The 19732-nt window shown below is 38.0% G+C and overlaps 1 protein-coding gene across 3 annotated transcripts in view; it reads left to right on the top strand.

The window, feature by feature from the left end:
• UBE2K (ubiquitin conjugating enzyme E2 K) overlaps nucleotides 1–17939 on the top strand; it is a 67659-nt gene extending 49720 nt beyond the window's left edge. For all 3 annotated transcript variants that reach the window (XM_059673119.1, XM_059673104.1, XM_059673113.1), the window contains 3 exons: nucleotides 12025–12124; nucleotides 15845–15973; nucleotides 16300–17939. In XM_059673119.1, the coding sequence (XP_059529102.1) occupies nucleotides 12035–12124; nucleotides 15845–15973; nucleotides 16300–16374 (294 nt within the window). In that variant the 5' untranslated portion in view covers nucleotides 12025–12034 and the 3' untranslated portion in view covers nucleotides 16375–17939. The remainder of the gene's footprint in view (nucleotides 1–12024; nucleotides 12125–15844; nucleotides 15974–16299) is intronic.
• Nucleotides 17940–19732: the final 1793 nt, after the last annotated feature.

Raw genomic sequence — 19732 nt, 5'->3', positions numbered from 1 at the left:
AGTGATTCTCAACCTTTCTAATGCCGCAACCCTTTAATTCAGTTCCTCATGTTATGGTGACCCCCAACCATAAAATTATTTTCGTTGCTACTTCATAACTAATTTTGCTACTGTTATGAATCGTAATGTAAATATCTAATATGCAGGATGTATTTTTATTGTTACAAATTGAACATAATTAAAGCATAGTGATTAATCATAAAAACAATATGTAATTATATATTCAATATGTGTTTTCTGATGTTCTTAAGCGACCCCTGTGAAAGGAACGTTCGACCCCCAAAGAGGTTGCGACCCACAGGTTGAGAACCCCTGACTTAATGTTTGTGCCTTATCTGTTCACTCATCTGAAAAAAATGGGGTTAATACTTTCTTCATAAGGCTGTTGACAGGATTGAGTGAATTGTTTTATGTCTGGCATATTCTGAAACTGGATGAAAAGACTAAGACAAAAAGGTATAAAAAGACATTGGGGCCCAGCTGGTGTGGCTCAGTGGTTGAGCGTGGACCCATGCACGCGGAGGTAACTGGTTCAATTTCCCATCAGGGCATGTGCTCAGGTTGCAGTCAAGCAGGGAACATAAAGACATTGAAGTGGGAGAAAATAGTAGTAATGTGTTTGATTTGTTAAGGAAGGGAAAGAATGGAACCTGAACAAGGTGAGACAGGAATGACAACATTCAGTGTGTGGGCGACTTGGTTTATTTAGTAACTGGATAAACAGGCAAGAGTTGCTGGTTTTGTTTTTCATTCTAATAGCACATCTGTGTAAGGCCTCTCCCTCAGTATATCATCTCTTGGCATCTAGTTTCTTGATCTACATTCCATATTGTTAAATATTGAACAGTATAGAATACATCTATCTAAGTAGATCTTCTGTCATTCATTTGATTTTTTTACTTTTTGCAACTTACTGAATTTCTTGGCCTTATTGTTTTTACCTTTAAGGTCATCTCCAAGACCCCTAGCTCTATCATCATTCAGTGATATTAATGAATATTTGCTGTGTTAAGAGATACCGTTTTTTTTTCTTCACTTGGTTTCCACAATATCAATTCTGTTTTTCCCTTTTTCCTATGCCCACTCTCTGACTCCTTAACTGGTTACTCCCTCTCTGGAGCTTTACATATGAGAATGCCTCAGGACTAAGTCCTGACCTCTGCTCCTTTCCATCAGTACTCCCTTCCTTGGTGAACTCATCTGATCTCATAACTTCATGGTTTACATACTAGCAACCCACAAATTTATCTTTCCTGAACTCTAGGCTTATCTCTAACTTAAACATGTTGGAAACTGAATTGATTGATATTCCCCCTAACCAAAAACCTGGTTCACCCCATCTAAGTTATTAGCAATTACATCCTCACGGTTGCTTTGAACAAAGTCTCATCATGGTCCTTAATTCTTCTTTCTCTGGTACCCTGTACCCTGTCTTTAAATTCTGTTGGTGGAACTTCCAAAATCTTAGTAGCTTCACTACTACCACCTTGATTCGAGTAACCTTAACTCTTGTCTGAATGATTATGGTAGCTTGCCTCACTGCTTCTGATCCTTCCCTGCTCGGGCTCTTCTCAACAGCCAGAATGATAGCCACCTCTTTTAAAATAAATAAAGCTCCAGACTGAAATCTTCCACTGACTTTCCTTTTTGCTCAGAGTTAAGCCAGCAGTCCTACCACCTCTGATTATCTCTCTATAGATAGTTGAATGATTATGGGGTATATATAGGGAGAGAACTTGAATTTTTGTACCAAAAGACTTTTTATCAACTATTTCCATTTCCTAAGGCAGGTGATATAGCTGAAATTTAGTCTTGTTTGATACCTATATAATTGAAATATTAAAAGGTAGCAAAGATACATCAGATAAAATAGATGAGATTGGATATCCATGGGTTTGTTCTCTCCCTGCCTCCCCAGCTTTATTTATTATTTTTTTAAATTTTTTTCTTTATTGATTAAGGTATTACATTTGTGCCTTTATCCCCCCCATTTGCCCCCCACCCCACCCCCAGCTTTATTGAGGTATAATTGACATTTAATAGATATCTCTGCTTAAGTGTGGATGTTTAGACTTTAGAACTTGAATTTGATAAAGAAAACTATAGCCTGGCCAGCATGGCTCAGTGTTTGAGCATCGATCTATGAACCAGGAGGTCACAGTTCAATTTCTAGTCAGAGCACATGCCTGGGGTGTGCAAGAGGCAGCTGATCTATGATTCTCTCTTATCATGGATGTTTCTATCTCTCTCCCTCTCTCTTCCTCTCTAAAATCAATTTTTTAAAAAGAGATAAAACTATAGGATCGTAATCTTGGGAAAAATAAATTGAATAAGCATTGAATAATCTGGGACAGGTATGCTAGAAAGCAGTTTGTTAATCTTGGTCTTTTACTAATACATGTAGATGGTGGTTTACTTTTAATATTTAACAACTTATATTAGTATGGTTTATTTCTTAACTCCTACACTTAGTCTATGTGGAAACTATTTTCTGATTTTTTTCCCACCTATCATGACTAAAGATGTCTAATTTACCTGGGGAAGAAAATGACAACACATAAAAATTGCTCTCGATACTGCCGTTTCAAAAGACATGAACAGGCATTAAGAGATTATTTAGATGGTCGATAATCTGTGCTCAACATCTTTAGTCATCAGGGAAACAAATTAAAGTCACAATTAGATACCACTACACACTTGTAAATGGTTCTCATGAATTGCTGGTACAAATGTGGCTTAACCACCCAACCATTAGTATGTACCAAAGCTAAACATACAATTTCAATATGGCCTAGCAGTTCCAGTACCAGTTCCACTCATAGGTATATATCCAAGAGAAATGAGTGCATATGTCCACCAAGAGACTTGTACAAGAATGTTTATAGCAGATTTACTTACATTGGAAATAACCCAAATGTTTATCAACAAGAGAACGAATATCTAATGGCTTTATTGTACAGTGGAACACTGCATAGCAAGGGGGAAAAAGCACATTAACACAGTCAGCATGGATGATTCTCATAGACGTGCTGAGTGACAAAAGCCAGACAGAAAGGAGTATGCACCATGATTCTGTTTTTATGAAATTCAAGATGAGCCAAAACTATTTTATGATGACAGAAATGAGGACAGTGGTGGGGGTAGGTAAGGATTGCGAATGGGAGAGGCACAAATGAATCTTAAAATTGTGTGTGTGTGTGTGTGTGTGTGTGTGTGTATTTTTTAATTGATTTCAGAGAGGAAGGAAGGGGCGGGGACAGAGTGATTGATAGAGAATCATTGATTGGCCACCTCCTGCACACCCCTTACTGGGGATCGAGCCCACAACCCCGGGCATGTGGGAATTGAACTGTGATCTGGTTCATACGTTGACATTCAACCGGCTGGACAGTTTTCAGATTTCTTTATTCAACTAATTCCTAATGGTTTATAAATATCTCCCCAACATATTAATTATTTTCAAGCATAATGAAAATGTACAACTTTTTCATTTTGAGAGCAAACAATATAATCCCTTTTAACATGTTCACCTTTAGGTCTTTAACTTCCACTTCTTGAAGTGATAACTCAAGAAGGTCTATAATAGTATGTGAGTGTCTTCCCAATAAAGACACTACAAATAAAGGAAGTAGAAAGTATCTACACTAATAAAAGAGAAACATGGTAATTAGTGAGTGTCACTCCGCTACCCTTCCCATTGGCTAATCCCCCTGTCACTCACAGAGTAGGGCCGAGATATGAAAATTAACTGGCAGCCAAGATGGCGGCCGGCAGCCAGGCAGCTGATGCGAACAGGGAGGCTTGCTTGCTTCAGTGACGGAGAACTCCAACGTTCCCCACCTGACTTGCCGGCCTCTCAGCTGCAACTCTAAGCAACTATGTTGCGAATAAAGAAGATAAAAAAAACCCAGAAACCTGCTTTACTCAGCGGAGGTTCAGCCAGCCGGACCGCAACATTGTATCAGATACAGACGGTAAACAAAGGTCAGAAACCTGTTTTCAGCAGCCGACGCCTCAGAGCTAAAGCTGGCCCAGAAGAAAAAAAGAAAAAAAGAAAAAATGGAGTGGTTGGGAGCTTCAGTCACAGCCTGAAAACAGCCCTCAGCCCCTCAGCCAGACTAGACAGGCACCCCAGTGAGGACCTCCACCCTGAAGGGTGTGTGACCAGCTGCAAACAGCCATCATCCCCTCAGCCAGACTAGCCAGGCACCCCAGTGGGGACCCCCACCCTGATCCAGGACACCCTTCAGGGAAAACCAGCCAGCCCCACCCATGCACCAGGCCTCTATTCTATATAGTAAAAGGGTAATAGGCCTCCCAGCACCAGGATCAGCGGAGCCGCGAGGCCTCCCGGCACCGGGATCAGCGTGACAGGGGGCAGCGCCCAAACCCCCTGATCGCCCTGCAGCACTGTGTGTGACAGGGGGCGGGGCCCCAACCCCCCCGCCCCCCACGGGCCCGCTCTGTGTGTGACGGGGTAGAGCCATAACCTCCCCATTGGCCCTGCCCTGAGTATGAGAGTGGCGGCGCCCCAACCACCTGATCGGCCCTGCTCTGAGGGTGTTAGAGGGCGGCGCCCCAACCCCCCTCCCCCCCCTCCCCATGGGCCCTACTCTGTGTGTGATGGGGTAGAGTCATAACCTCCCCATCTGCCCTGTCCTGAGTGTGACAGTGGTGGCGCCCCAACCCCCTGATCGGCCCTGCTCTGTGGGTGATAGAGGGTGGCGCCCCAACCCCCTGATCCACCCTGCCCTGAGTGTGACAGGGGGCGGTGCCCCAACTCCCCTATCGGCCCTACTCTGTGAGTGACGGGGGAGCTCCTCAACCCCCTGATCGGCCCTGCTCTGTGCGTGACAGTGGGGAGCTCCCCAACCCCCTGATTGACCCTGCTCTGTGCATGACAGGGTATGGAGCTCCAACCCCCCTGATGGGCCCTGCTCTGTGCTTGACAGGGGGTGGCGCCGCAACCTCCCCATTGACCCTGCCTTGAGTGTGACGGGGCGGTGCCCCAACCCCCCAATCGGCCCTACCCTGAACGTGACTGAGGGTGGCATCTCAACCTCCCAATCTGCCCTGCTCTGTGCATGACAGGGGAAGGCGCCCCAACTCCCCAGTCGGCCCTGCTCTGAGCCCAACCAGGGGCTGCACCTAGGGATTGGGCCTGCCCTCTGCCACCCGGGAGCAGGCCTAAGCCAGCAGGTCGTTATCTCCCAAGGGGTCCCAGACTGCAAGAGGGCACAGGCCGGTCTGAGGGACCCCCCCTTCCCCCAAGTGCACAAATTTTTGTGCACCGGGCCTCTAGTTTATAATAATAACTTACGAATCTCTAAGGAAGAGTTTATCACTTAACGTTTTTAAAATATATTTATAAAGTATATATAACAAAATTACCATCTTACCTGTTGTTTTTAAATTGACATAACATTGTAATTTTAACTTTTTAAAAATGTACGGTGTGTAACAAGTATATTTACATTGTTGTGCAACCAGTTTCTAGAATACACCCCACCTCCCTTTTAATAAGTCTTTATTTTTTAGAGCAGTTTTAGGTTCACAGCAAAATTGAGAGAAAGGTAGGGATATTTCCCATATACTCCCTGCCTCCATAATACAAGGATAGCCTACCCCACTAGAGTGGTATGTTTGTTACAGTTGATGAACCTACATTGACACATCCCAATTACACAAAGTCCATAGTTTGTATTACGGTTCATGCTTGATTTTGTACATTCTACGGGTTTGAACAAACGTATAATGATTTGTATCCATCATTATGATATACAGAGTGTTTTCGCTGCCCTAGAATTTATCTATGCTCTGCTTCTTCATCCCTTCACCCTATTTCTCCCCTCCCAGAACCCTTTTTATCTTGCAAAATTGAAACTCATTCACCCATTTAGCTTCCCATTCCCCCTTTCTCCAGCCCATGACAGCCACCATTCTACTTTCTGTCTCTATGAATCATAGTGTTTGTCTTCTCATTCCTGGTTTCACTTAACACAATGTTCTTAGGATTCAATCACATTGTAGCATGTGTCAGATTTTTCTTTCTTTTTAAGGCTAAATAATATTCTATGGTATGTTTTGTTTATTTGTTGTTGTTTTTTGTTTTGTTTTGTTTTTTGAGGAATTGCCATGCTGTTTCTGTTGCAATCCCACCAATAGTGCAAAAGGATTCCAATTACTCCACATCCTCACCAACAACTGTTATTTTGGATTTTTATTTTATTTTATTTTATTGTAGTAGTAGTCATCCTAATGGGTTGGAGATTATATTGTTTAAGTAATGTTAAGCATCATTTTTTTAAGTTGATTTTGAGAGAGAGAAAAAGAAACATTGATTTGTTCTGCTTATTTATGCATTCATTGGTTGACTCTTATAAGTGCCTGACAAGACATCCAACCCGCAAACTTTTTGTATTGGGACACACACTAACCAATTGCGCAACCTGGTCCTGGCCGTTAAGCATCTTTTCATGTGCTTCGCAGCTATTTGTATATCTTCATGGGAGAAATGTTTAAGTCCTTTCTCATTTTTTAAATAGTTTTTTTGTTGTTGTTGAGTTATAGGCATTCTTTATATATTCCAGATATTAACCCTTTATCAGATATATGATTTGCAAATATTTTCTGCCATTCTGTGAGTTGCCTTTCACTCTGTTGATTGTAACTTTTGCACAAAATGTCCCTCCCCCCCTCTACACAGTTTTTAAAACTTTGATGGAGTTGTATATAAATTATTCTGTTTTTTCTTTTGTTTCTTGTGCTTTTGATGATGTCCAAAAAATTATTGCCAATTCCAGTGTTATGAAGCTTTTCCCCCTATGTTTTCTAAGAACTTGATAATTGTAGCTCTTACATTTAGGGCTTTGATCCACTTTAAGTTTTATATATGGTGTAAGGCAAGGGCCACTTTTATTCTTTTGAGAGCTTGTCAAGTTTTTAAATGTCTATTGCCTTGTTGGGATATAAATGTATAAAGCTACCTTGTGGAGATGTTAAGATTTTGCTGAGACTTGATGGTTTTTATTTTACACTAGAGGCCTGGTGCACAGATTGGTGCACCAGTGAGGTCCCTCGGCCTGGCCTGTGGAATTGGGCCAAAACCAGCTCTCCGACATCCCCCAAGGGTTCCTGGATTGCGAAAGGGCGCAGGCCAGGTCAAGGGACCCCACAGGTGCATGATTGGGGCCAGGGAGGGACCATGGGAGGGCTCCAGGGTGTGTCCGGCCCATCTTGCTCAGTCCCAATCTGCCAGACCCCAACAGCAAGCTAACCTACCCATTGGAGCTTCTGCCCCCCGGTAATCAGTGCACGTCATAGTGAGCGGTTGAGTGGCCTTAGCATATTATTAGCATATTGCGCTTTGATTGGTTGAACGGACGACTGGACACTTAGCATATTATATAGGACTAGAGGCCTGTTGCAGGAAGATTCCTGCAAGAATAGGGCTTCTTGAGGCTGGAGTGAAGCAGAGAAGGCTGCCTCTCTCCCTCCCGCCTCTGCTGCCTCGGCTCCCTCCCTTCTCCGCTGCCTCACTCCCTTCCGTCTCTGCTGCCTCGCTCCCTCCCGTGTCCACTGCCTCAGCTCCATTCCCTTCTCCGCTGCTTTGCTCCCTTCTGCAGCACTTGGCTTCCTTCTACACTCTGACCTGTGTATGTAAATTAATCACTATCTTTGTTGGGTTAATTTGCATATCACTCTGATTGGCTGGTGGGCATAGCGGAGGGATAGCAGTTTGCATGTTTCTCTTTTATTAGTGTAGATAGGATAGGATGGTTTTACCTTTTTATTGTGAGTTAAAATAATTGTGAGTTTAACTTTATTTAAAATGAAATAATTCCTCTGAGTGAATATTTTTCTTCAATATTCAAATAAATTTTCTTCTCTAAGAAACAATTGTATTAATTTAAAATTATATAAATTAGGATTTTTATTAAAGTGATGTCATGTGTTTTTAAGTTAGGACACTTAAGTGCATTGGGATATTAGAGTAACCAGCTTAACTTTTTATATCTACTTCTGTGATATTTTGTATTTTTGTCCTTTTTGGGTGGTTTAAGTCTGCTTCAAGCTGGTATATTTAGGTTTTTTTTTGTTGTTGTTTTTTTTAATCCTCACCTGAGGATATTTTCTCATTGATTTTTGGAGAGAGTGGACGAGAGAGGGAAAGACAGAGAGAGATATTGATGTGAGAGAAATACATTGATTGGTTGCCTCCTGCAAGCACCCTGACAGGGCAGGGGAGGAGCCTACAACCAAGGTATGTTCCCCTTGACCGGAATCAAAACCGGGACCCTTTGGTCAGTAGGCTGACACTCTACCCATTGAGCCAAATCGACTATGGCTTTTTAGGTGGCTTTACAACAAATACTCATTATATCTTTTTTAAAATATATTTTTTATTGATTTCAGAAAGGGAAAGAGGGGGAGAGAGAGATAGAAACATCAATGAAAAAGAAACATGGATTGGCTGCCTCCTACATGCCCTCTGCTGGGGATCAAACCTGCAACCCAAGCATGTGCACTGTCTGGGAATCGAATCGTGACCTCTTGGTTCCTGGGTTGATGCTCAACCACTTAGCCACCACACCAGCGGGTTATCTAGGTAGTTTCTGATGTGCATGTGTCTGTAAACATTCTCTTTAAAATTACCGAAGCATAAAATGAAATTATAGTAGTGAATTTCTAATTAAGAAAGATTCCAACCTTGTTATGGTGATAATGACAGGACAACAGTGAACATTTAAGGACTAAATTTGTATTGTTTATGCTTTGACATCTGTCTTAGAAGAATATTGTCCGTATAAAGATGTTAGAACTGTTGATTGAAAAGAACTTGTGTAAACTTTAGGAAATTTTAAAGCTTAGTCTAGAGAGGCACTTTCTATTTCCCCAGCTCTAGAAATACTAATTTCTATTAGATAAGATTATATAATGGTTTTTAAATCCTATTCTCCTTTTAATACTAGTTTAGCATTTCAGCCAGTTTTTAGCATAACCAGTTTTTTCTTATTCCTGTAGCTTCTCTAAAAGGATAAATTAGATTAATAAAGACTTACTCTGATAACATTTTAAAGAACAACTTGTGTAAATTTTTCTCTAATATATAGAATATATACATGCAGATGTGATATTTATTTTTTAGGTTTAGAATAGCCTTTCTCAGTGAGCTTAATCTGTAATGCACTAAAGCAGTATTTCTGAAAGATTATTGTACTTCAGAATCACTTGGAGTACCTGTTAAACCACCCTAGAGTTCCTAATTCAGTAGGTCTAGGATAAGGCTGAGAATTTTCATTTCTTACAAGTTCCCAAGTGCTACCGATATTACTAGTTGGTTAAGCATACTTTGTTATTATGCTCACTGCCTTAAGACATCATCCATTCTTGGTAATAAACATCTAGGATGGTATTATTTATATATTATCCTGGGGAAATTGAGAAAACAGTCACTTAGTAATTTTCTCTTTGTGTGGTTGAAATGAGGACCCCTAACTGAAAGGAAGTATTTTAGAATGATATAATTAGTGTGGTGAAAATGGGCATATTGTTTAATATCTTCAGGATCTTAAATATTTCACTGTTATGCTTACATTTATAAACATTTCTGTATTTTTAACAGAAATGCTATGAATCCTTGCTCGTTAGGTTGATACCATTTTCTAGATACATATTTGCTTTATAAATACATTTAGAAGCAAATGAATTTAGTCAACGGTCACCAACCGGTGGTTCGTGGACCACTGGTGGTCCGTGAGGTCCGAAAGGTTGGTAACCACTGAATTAAGTGATATATTTTAAGCAAAAACTTGCTCTATTTCAGAATGCTAAGGAATCTTCTCAGACTTTTTTTTTAACCCTCACCCGAGGATATGTTTCCATTGATTTTTTAAAAAAATAACTATTTTGTAATTTTTCTATTTACTTTTTGTTGTTGTTGTTAATCCTCACCCGAGGATTTTTTTTTTTTTCCATTGACTTTTAGAGAGAGTGGAAGGGAGGGGCAGAGACAGAGAGAAACATGTTAGAGAGACAGCATTGATTGGTTGCCTCCCACACTTGTCCCAACGAGGGCCAGGGATCAAGCCTGCAACCCCAAATTACGTACCCTTGACCAGAATCACAGCCAAATTGGCTAGGGCAGGGGTGGGCAACCTTTTTGTGAGTGCGTACCAAAACCAGCAAAATCTCTGACTTAGAATTCTTCTGCTTGCCAACCCTAATTTTTTGAGAACATGTTACGCCTACTTGATATCTCTTAAGGTGTATGTATGTGAAGAACCTTGAAGAAACAATAAAATTCATTTGAGCGACAAAAACACAGTATATGATGATGAAAAATACATTTATTTTTTAATGTATACATGTACACTGATAGTCCGACAGAAAACTTTATGACTCAGTTTGATATTATCAGTGTGACTTTTGCTGCTGCATCACTGATGACAGAGATTTTACATCAGGTTTATATTTTGTGACCTTCAGAGATGTGCACGAGCTACTACTTTCATCTGTCAGGCTACTCCTATTACGAGACTTAACAAAATTCATCACTGAGAACAAAGATTCACAAGCGTATGTGGAGGAAACCAAAACACTGGTCGGATCTAGGAAGGCAGGGAGAGTTAAGGCAGAGGCATAGAATTGCTCTTCCCCTCTCGTCAATCCATGATGTCTATGGTCTTTAAGATAACTTGTTATGTAAAATTATTTATCTAAGATGCACCTACACTGAATTTATCTAAAAAATAAAGAAGTCAATATTAAGAAAAAAGTTGTAAATGGAAAATTATAAGAGGGTTTCGCATGCCAGCAAAAGTTACTGGCATGCCATGTTTGGCACGTGTGCCAGGGGTTGCCCATCCCTGGGCTAGGGCTTCCATTGATTTTTAAAGAGAGGAAAGGAGTCAGGGAGCGATAGAGAGAGATTGATTGCCCCCTGCATGTGCCCTGGCCCCGACCTGGAGATCTCGGATCTGAGGGCCATGGTTTTAACCACTGACTCAAACAGGCCAGGGCTTTTTTTTTTTTAATATTTATTTTTTGTTGATTTCATAGAGAAAGGAAGAGGAGAGAGAGATAGAAACATCAGTGATGAGAGATAATCATTGATCATCTGCCTCCTGCATGTCCTCTATTGGGGATCAGTCCCACAAACCTGGGCATGTGCCCTGACCAAAAATCAAACTGTGGCCACCTGGTTCATAGGTCGATGCTCAACCACTGAGCCACACCGACTGGGCGAGGTTTTCTTGAAAGTAAAAGATATGTGCTTGATGATGTCTTACTTGTTTTTAGAGTGCCGTTGAAACTAAGTTCCGCATATTAGTATATCACTATTTTTACTTTACGTCTAGAGAAATGGGTAGGAAATGAGTCAGTGGATACAACTTACCTGAAGATATCAGTAATAAGAAAAAAACAAAGCCAGTTCAAGACAGTTTGAATTGTCTTAAGAAATAGAATGATACCCTTTGTAATACTTTAAGCAATAAAAAAAAAAAAAGAAAGAAAGGAAAAAAAGACATAGAATGACTCATAGAGAGAGAGAAACTTCAATGCAAGAAACATCAGTCAGCCCTAGTCGGTTTTTGCTCAGTGGATAGAGCATCAGCCTATGGACCGAAGGGTCCCGAGTTCGATTTTGGTCAAGGACACCTACCTCAATTGCAGGCTCCTCCCTGGCCAGGCCCTATTCAGGGCGTGTGCAAGGCATGTGTTTCTCTCACATCGATACATCTATCTTTCCCTTTCTCTTGCACTCTCTGAAAAACAATGGAAAAATATCCTCAGGTGAGTATTAAAAACAAAAAGAAAGAAATAGAAAGACTCGGTCATTGTAAAGAAGAAAAGGTACGGTACACAAATATGTAATTATAAATTCTATAACTTAATTATATAATTAAGATAAAGCCTGGGTTACTTTTCACTCCAGTAGTTATCTTTTATTCAGAAAACATCCACTTTGCTTTTGTCATGTGGAGCATTTTTAACTTGATCTTTTCCTATTTTTAATTTCAGGGCAGCAGCAATGACTCTCCGCACGGTATTATTGTCATTGCAAGCACTGTTGGCCGCTGCAGAACCAGATGATCCACAGGATGCAGTAGTAGCAAATCAGGTAAGATAGCTGCTGCTTTTGAAAGACACTTATATATTTATCTTTTGAAAGACGCTTATATATTTACCTTTTAGTCTCTAGGTTAGTGGTTTTCATTGTTAACATATGAGCTTTACTTCTATCAAACCTAAATTTGGAAATGGTTTCCTTTCTTGCAATAAGGTTATTTTGTCAGATATAATAGTGAAAAGTTAATGTCTTCTTTTATTAATCTGAAAAGGTAATTTCTTGATTTTTAATATATTAACTTAATTGGGTATATGGTAGATTTTTTAACATATTATAAAAATTTTCAAACAAATAATGTTAAAAGAATTAGAGTGGTCCCAACCAGTTTGGTTCAGTGGATAGAGCATTGGCCTGCGGACTCAAGGGTCCCAGGTTCAATTCCGGTCAAGGGCATGTACCTTGGTTGTGGGCACACCCCCAGTAGGGGATGTGCAGGAGGCAGCTGATCGATGTTTCTCTCTCATCGATGTTTCTAACTCTCTATCCCTCTCCCTTCCTCTCTGTAAAAAAATCAATAATATATATCTATATTTTAAAAATAATTAGACTGAACATCCATATACCTACCTAACCTATATTCTATGATTAACATTTGCCTACATGTACTTTATCATGTGTGTATCCATTTATCTGTTCCTCCATTAAATGATGATCCCTTCTTGATAATTTTAACCAGCTTCTGTGGCACTGAAGTGTCATGGTAAAGTTTACCGAAGTGACTTTATAATTGCCAATTGGAATATTATTTTTTAGTTTTGATCTTCAAGAAAGAGGATATCAAACTATAGTCAGACTGTTTTTGTAAGTAATATTTTATTGGAATACAGCCACACCTATTTGATTACTTTCCAGCTATAAGTGGTAGAGTTGAATAGTTGTGACAAAGACAGTATGGTTTAAAAGCCTGAAATAATTATTATCTGGTCTTTGAAGAAAGTTTGCCAACTTCTATCTAAATCCTTAGGATTGATTTTATTTTAATATATTTTATTGATTTTTACAGAGAGGAAGGGAGAGAGAGAGTTAGAAACATCGATGAGAGAGAAATATCGATCAGCTGCCTCCTGCACATCTCCCACTGGGGATGTGCCCGCAACCCAGATACATGCCCTTGACCGGAATCGAACCTGGGACCCTTGAGTCTGCAGGCCGACGCTCTATCCACTGAGCCAAACCGGTTTTGGCAGGATTGATTTTTTTTACCTAGAAATTTTTTCTTCGCTTTATTTCTGAAATAACAGTTCTCTTTTATCTTCATAGTTGTAGTCGTTCCTTCTTAGTTCCCACAATTATTTCTCTTCTTTCTCTTCCCTTTTAAATATAGTTTATTGGTTCTGTTATATACACTCACTTTGATGATCATATCCACACTGATTTACCATCTGTATATTGATAAAATGTTCAGGCTAGACCTTTCTCCTGAGCCCAAGAGCCAATTTGGAACTGGATAGCTCTATCTAAATGTTCCATGAAAACCTCAGCACAGCAGTCCCAAAACTGAATGCAGAATCTTAAATCCTGCAAACCCGTCTATCTTTCAATGATACCATCATCAATTTAGTTAAATATCCAATCACAGTCGGTATTCTTCTCTATGTATTTTTTTCTCTTGTTGATTCTCTTCCCATTATCTCTTTGTCATCATACTTCTCTGATTGCTGCAGTACACATTTTTAAAAATTTCTCATTTCTACTGCTGTGATAGAACTTCCCTTCCTCAGCCTCTTCCTTCCCCCATGTTCTACATTGATACCAGTTAGCCTTATAAAGTGCAAATCTTACTTTACTTTACTACTAAAAACCTATTAGCTCTATCATCTACTTGGTAAGTCTCAATTCTTTTGTTTTAAGATTTTTTTTTATTGATTTCAGAGAGGAAGGAAGAGGGAGAGAGAGATAGAAACATCAATGACAGAGAATCATTGATTGGCTGCCTCCTGCACGCCCGCTACTGGGGATTGAGCCCGCAACCCGGGCATGTGCCCTTGACTGGAATCGAACCTGGGACCTTCAGTTTACAGACCGGCGTTCTGTCCTCTGAGACAAACTGCCTAGGGCATAAGTCTCAGTTCTTGAGTTTGCAAAGTTCCTCCATGATTTGAGCTATCTACATACTCAGCTTAATTCCCTAAATTCTTATTGTTCCTCAAACTCAAGCTTTTTCAAGATGCATTCATTTCTACATGTCATTTTACCCAATCTGCCATGTTTCCTCTACCTTAGGACATTTTTTGTTTGTTTGTTTGTTAATCCTCACCCAAGGATATTTTTCCATTGACTTTTAGAGAAGGTAGAGGGGAGCGTGAGAGACATAGAGAGAGAAACATCGCTGTGAGAGAGAGAGACACATTGGATTGGTTGCCTCCAGAACTGCCTGACTGTAACTGACGTAAGTGCCCTTGAACAGAGTTGAACCCAGGACTCTTCAGTCCTTGGGCCGACACTCTATCCACTGAGTCAAACTGGCTAGAGGCCTGAGGAAACATTTTTAGTCCTCACCCGAGGATTAGAGAGAGAGAGAGAGACAGAGACAGACAGACAGACATTGATATGAAAGAGAAACATTGGTCACTTGCCTCCTGTATGCACCCCAACCAGGAATAGAACTCACGCCTTTTTTTTTGGTGTAAAGGACGGCTCTCCAACCAACTGAGCCACACTGGCCAGGGCTACCTGATGAAACTTTTCCTCTTAGCAAGCTTCTCTTTTCTCTTGAAAAGTTGTTCACTCCTTGTTTTATATATATATTCTTGTTAAAATATTCTATTTGTCTCCAAGTGCTTAGAATTATGGTTTTACATGTTATATATATGTATATGCTATCCATTCATTTTTGGTACTTAAAAGCATAGCCTTAGTCCCAGCTTTGGTTTCCTATTTAGTGGTGAGTTGGACTCAAAGATTTCTTCTAGCTCCTAAACAAGCCAATAATTTGACTTATTTTCTTGTTAAGAATTAATATTAGAAACTATATCATTTTAAATATAACAAAATTTCGGTGTTAAAATACTAAAGATGTATAAAATACTTCTGAAAGAAAGTGAATTCCTCAGTTATTTTAAGTGTATACTTTGCTTTATTAAATAATGGAATGAGAATAAATTTACCTCTTTTCAGTCCATATGGGAAGTTTTATCCTTTACAAGTGTTGTATGGTAAGTTCATAATCATCTCAAAACATGTGGTATAAATTAGGGCTTTGCATATGTGTTCTTCTTTTTTTTTTTTTTTTTTGAATCTTTATTGTTGATATATAGGGTTTTCTTAAATCGCTATACACTGATACAGCTCTAGCAAAACAGTAAAGTCCAGTTGTGTACAGCCTGAGCTATGGTTAATTAATGTCCACATTATTTTAGAAACTAGTAATTCTATTTAGTTGTATAATATTTGCCCTACACAGTATTTAGAAACATCTCTAATTAGAAACAATCTCTAACACCTCACTTGACTTAGTATTAGTTTTCTACTACTTACATTTGAAATTGGAGATCAGAGTTGATAAATGTTATTTGTCTTTTTTTCATCTATACAACTTATAAATTCTAGCTTATGTTATAATAATGTTAGTTTTTTTGCAGTGGAGAGTGAATCAATAACATTTAAAACCTACATTAGTTTTATTTAGAAAAAGCAGGTTATTAGGCAGTTAGAACTTAGCTAGTTATAACTCTATCGTCATGTCAATCCAATTTTTTTTTTCTCATGTAGTACAAGCAAAATCCTGAAATGTTCAAACAGACAGCTCGACTCTGGGCACATGTGTATGCTGGAGCACCAGTTTCTAGTCCAGAATACACCAAAAAAATAGAAAACCTATGTGCTATGGGCTTTGATAGGGTAAGTAACATAAAGGCATGCTGTTTTTGATATGTTCATTGATTTTAAATGATTGCAGCAAATTCTTGGCTGACAGAATTGGTTCAAAAATACTCTGAATTTAGTTTTGATATATGAACTTTTTGTTATTAAAAATCAGTGATTTTTCTTTTCCTTTTGCTCATTCCAATCATTTGTTTTAGAAGCTTTAATGCACAAGTGCAACTCAGCATAAAGATAAAAAAACAAAAATAGGGTGTGGTTTCTAATATAAAAAGACAGGGAGTGATTTAAGATATTTCCTTGAGATTTGATTTTTTTTTTTGTCCCCCTTTTTATTTCTACAGAATGCGGTAATAGTGGCCTTGTCTTCAAAATCATGGGATGTAGAGACTGCAACAGAATTGCTTCTGAGTAACTGAGGCATAATGAGAGAGCTGCTGATAGAGTCAAGCTTGCCCCTTCTTGAGGAGCATCAACATCTGTTATTTTTAGGATTCTGCATAGATTTCTTTTAAACTGGCATTCTTGCCTAATGATGTTATCTAGGCACCATTGGAGACTGAAAAAACAAAACAAAACATCCCTGCTCTGTAAATAAAGCTAATTAAACGTCTGTGTAAATTTAAAAAGGGGAAATACTTTAATTTTTTTTCTTACTTAATAGTGTAAAAATTTTTTGAGCTAAGCGAAACCATGGAAAAAAAACATGCTACTTTAGTATTTAGCCGTGTACCAGAATAGCAAGAGTTTGCTTCAGGGTTTTGTTGAATAATTAGGTGATATTTTGAGTGTGTCAGGACCATTCAAATTGTTGGTGTTGCATCACAGCTACCTTAACTGTTTTTAACATGGATCCTCTGTGCCTGTGAATTTACTTGCATGCTTGTACTTGACTTCTTAAGATGGGTAGCTGAAAAGACCACCATTTTAAGCATTTGAGAATTCTTAAACTTGAGGTTTATCTAGAATGAAGATGGTGACCTATTCAGAGCCTTTTTGTCCTGGTCAGCAGACTGGGACACTATATTTATTTTTCCTCTCTTGCCACACACAGCTAATATCCTAATAGTAAATTCTCTGGGAAATGTGCTGAGGGACAGTATCCCTTGCTTCATTTTTTAGGTTGTCCATATGGAATGTTATGTCACAGTTCTTTATTCTTAAAAACGTTCCTATGTTAAGTAATAATGGAAAGATGGAGCTGCCAATTTTGTTTCTCTTGCAAAATCAGTAAATACTTGATGTTGCAGTATTCCCAAGATTTAATAAAAGAACCCAACTTAGTTTTTCAAGTGAATTTGACATCTATTTTTAAGCTGATGAAGTTTTTCTTTGAGAACTCAAAAAGATGAAATAAACCAACTGCAGTTTTTTAGCCAAATTTTGGCTTTATAGAGATTGCTTTATCAGATACTTTAAAAGTCACTCTTGCTTGCATTTCCCCCTATTTACACATGAAAGCTGTGTTGGTGTTTAACTGTACATACTTCAGATGCACATAGGAATAGAAATGTGTTATAAATCTAGCTTTCTTTATGATGTTTCTGATAATACGAAAATTGAAAACTTTACCTTCTCTTGTACATATAGTCAGACTTTCTGTGTATTAAACTTACATTTCATTCTAAATTCTAAAGTTTGAAAATTTTTAGTTTTGCAAGTTCAAACACTAATGTGACCATTTTATGAAGGTTGAAATGGATTTATGCAGGCAGTTCTATGCATAGAAACACAGTTCTTATTAAATTTTCAGGACAGTGCAAATAATAAAAATGTAATGGAATTGGAATTAATTAAAGCAAGGCTGTACATTGAAAGTCCTATTATAAAAGGTTTGCTTTCTTCAAGTGTTATTTATCCTAAATTATAATTGTTAAGTGTTTGGAAAATATTTTTAAACCATAAATTCATCATAATTTCATTGAATTCTCAGTAATCTTAGAAGCAATAAAAGAACCATTGTTAAATATATTGTAACGTTAAAGATGTGAAGGTTCTTCCAAAAACTTGTAAGGCTTTCCTAATCAATAGTAAACTCTAGTAGTAGATATTGCATACTAAACACAAGTTGCTATGTTTTTTTCCCTATATGTTTGCTTAAGCATAAATTTCTTTATACAATCACCTCCTTTAATTGTACTTTAGTTTCTTTCTAAAGATGCCAAAGGAAACAAGATTTTTCTTTATTTATTTTAAATAACTAATACCTTGTACTTTTCTTTATATTTTGAAGTAAGGTTGGAATTATGTGAAAATGTAGACAGTTGCATTGTTGGTTAGAATTTTTTTTTAAGTGGAGGGCAGTTTGGTAATATATTTGGATTATTTTAAATATCAAACATCTACCCAGTTTACTAATTGCTTATATTTTCAGGGTATATTTAATTGTCCTGTGGTTAGACAAAGGAGAGAGCTCAGAGGTTACTAAATGTCAAGCATTACTTAGCTCTGGGAGGCAGCTATACCTTGCCTTTGATTTTTATGCACATTAGCCCATAGGGTATCTATTCATCTAACTATAATTCAACATCCCAGTGCCCAGGAAATTGAAAAGTAAAATATTTGGTATGAGAGGTTCTCCATAATGGATTTTTCATTTCAAAATTATTTACCTCATTTTCATTTAATGTGATTATTCTCCTTTCTGGAACACTGTCATCCTATTTTGTTTTTTTTCATATTTCTCTATAGGTGGATTTATTTTCCTAAACAAAGAAATTAAAGCAATTTCTTTTTTTCTCTGGTCTTATATATGTTTAGAAAAAGGACACTAAAAGTACAGGTCTAGGTAAAAGGTACCCTGATAAAAAATTATTTTTATAATTCTCAATTTTTTTGTGATTTTCCAGTTTTTTTTTTAAAGGCCTCAAAAACAGTGGTTAAAAATATATATTTAGGGATGTCTTGTTTACGGCAGGCAGATTTGCTAGAAGACACTGATACTCCAGCAGGCTTTTATTATAATCAAATCTATTCCGTGAGTATGTGCCTGACTTTTACAACAACAAATAATTGTATATTTCAGTACAGATAATTGAAAGAATGAATAGCTATTTGTGACCCAAATAAGTATATAGTAAGTAGTATATAAATATTTGAAGGACTTGTACTAAATTAGATGCTCTAAGTTGGTTCCCACAAATTTTTAGAATTGTGACTTAAACACAACACATTCAATTATATAAATATGTTTGGATTCTGAGTATTTTGCTTTTAAGGAGAATAATCTATGAAATGAAAGTAAGACTGATGGGGGGGGGGGAGTTTTTCACATTTGTGGTTGTTGGTGACGCTTAAAACTATGCAAAATAATTTTTTTAAGTATCCAAGAGAATTGGCAGTTGGGTGGGTATTGCTTACTTATGCACTACAGAATGTAGCATATCATGTTACTGTTTAGGCTGCTTAATAAGTTTATCAATGTGAAAGTAGATCTTGGCTATAAGTTTACACCTGATTTGAGCTTTTAAAACTCTGCAATAGGAGTGAGATAATGTTTCCACAATCTTGTAGCAACAGAGGAAAGAAAGCATTTTGTTGTTTCAAAGATTTCAGATAAATTCAGGCAGGGAAGAGTTGGAGCCAGGTATACTTGTATATAGATGGAAACAATGTTTGGATATGAAAAAGGAAGCCGTCTGTTTACAGTTAACTTTATTTCATGGACTTTTACAAAATGATGTATTAAACACTTTTTCTAGTTCAAGAAATTTCAATTCCAGGGTACAAACCATTGATTTAAGAATTTTGCATTTCTATTCTTTTAGTACCAGTTTA

Source organism: Myotis daubentonii, chromosome 1 (genome assembly GCF_963259705.1).
Source record: "Myotis daubentonii chromosome 1, mMyoDau2.1, whole genome shotgun sequence".
Taxonomy (NCBI): Eukaryota; Metazoa; Chordata; class Mammalia; order Chiroptera; family Vespertilionidae; genus Myotis; species Myotis daubentonii.
Note: the sequence above shows the minus strand (reverse complement) of the source record. Positions and strands in the feature narration are given on the sequence as shown.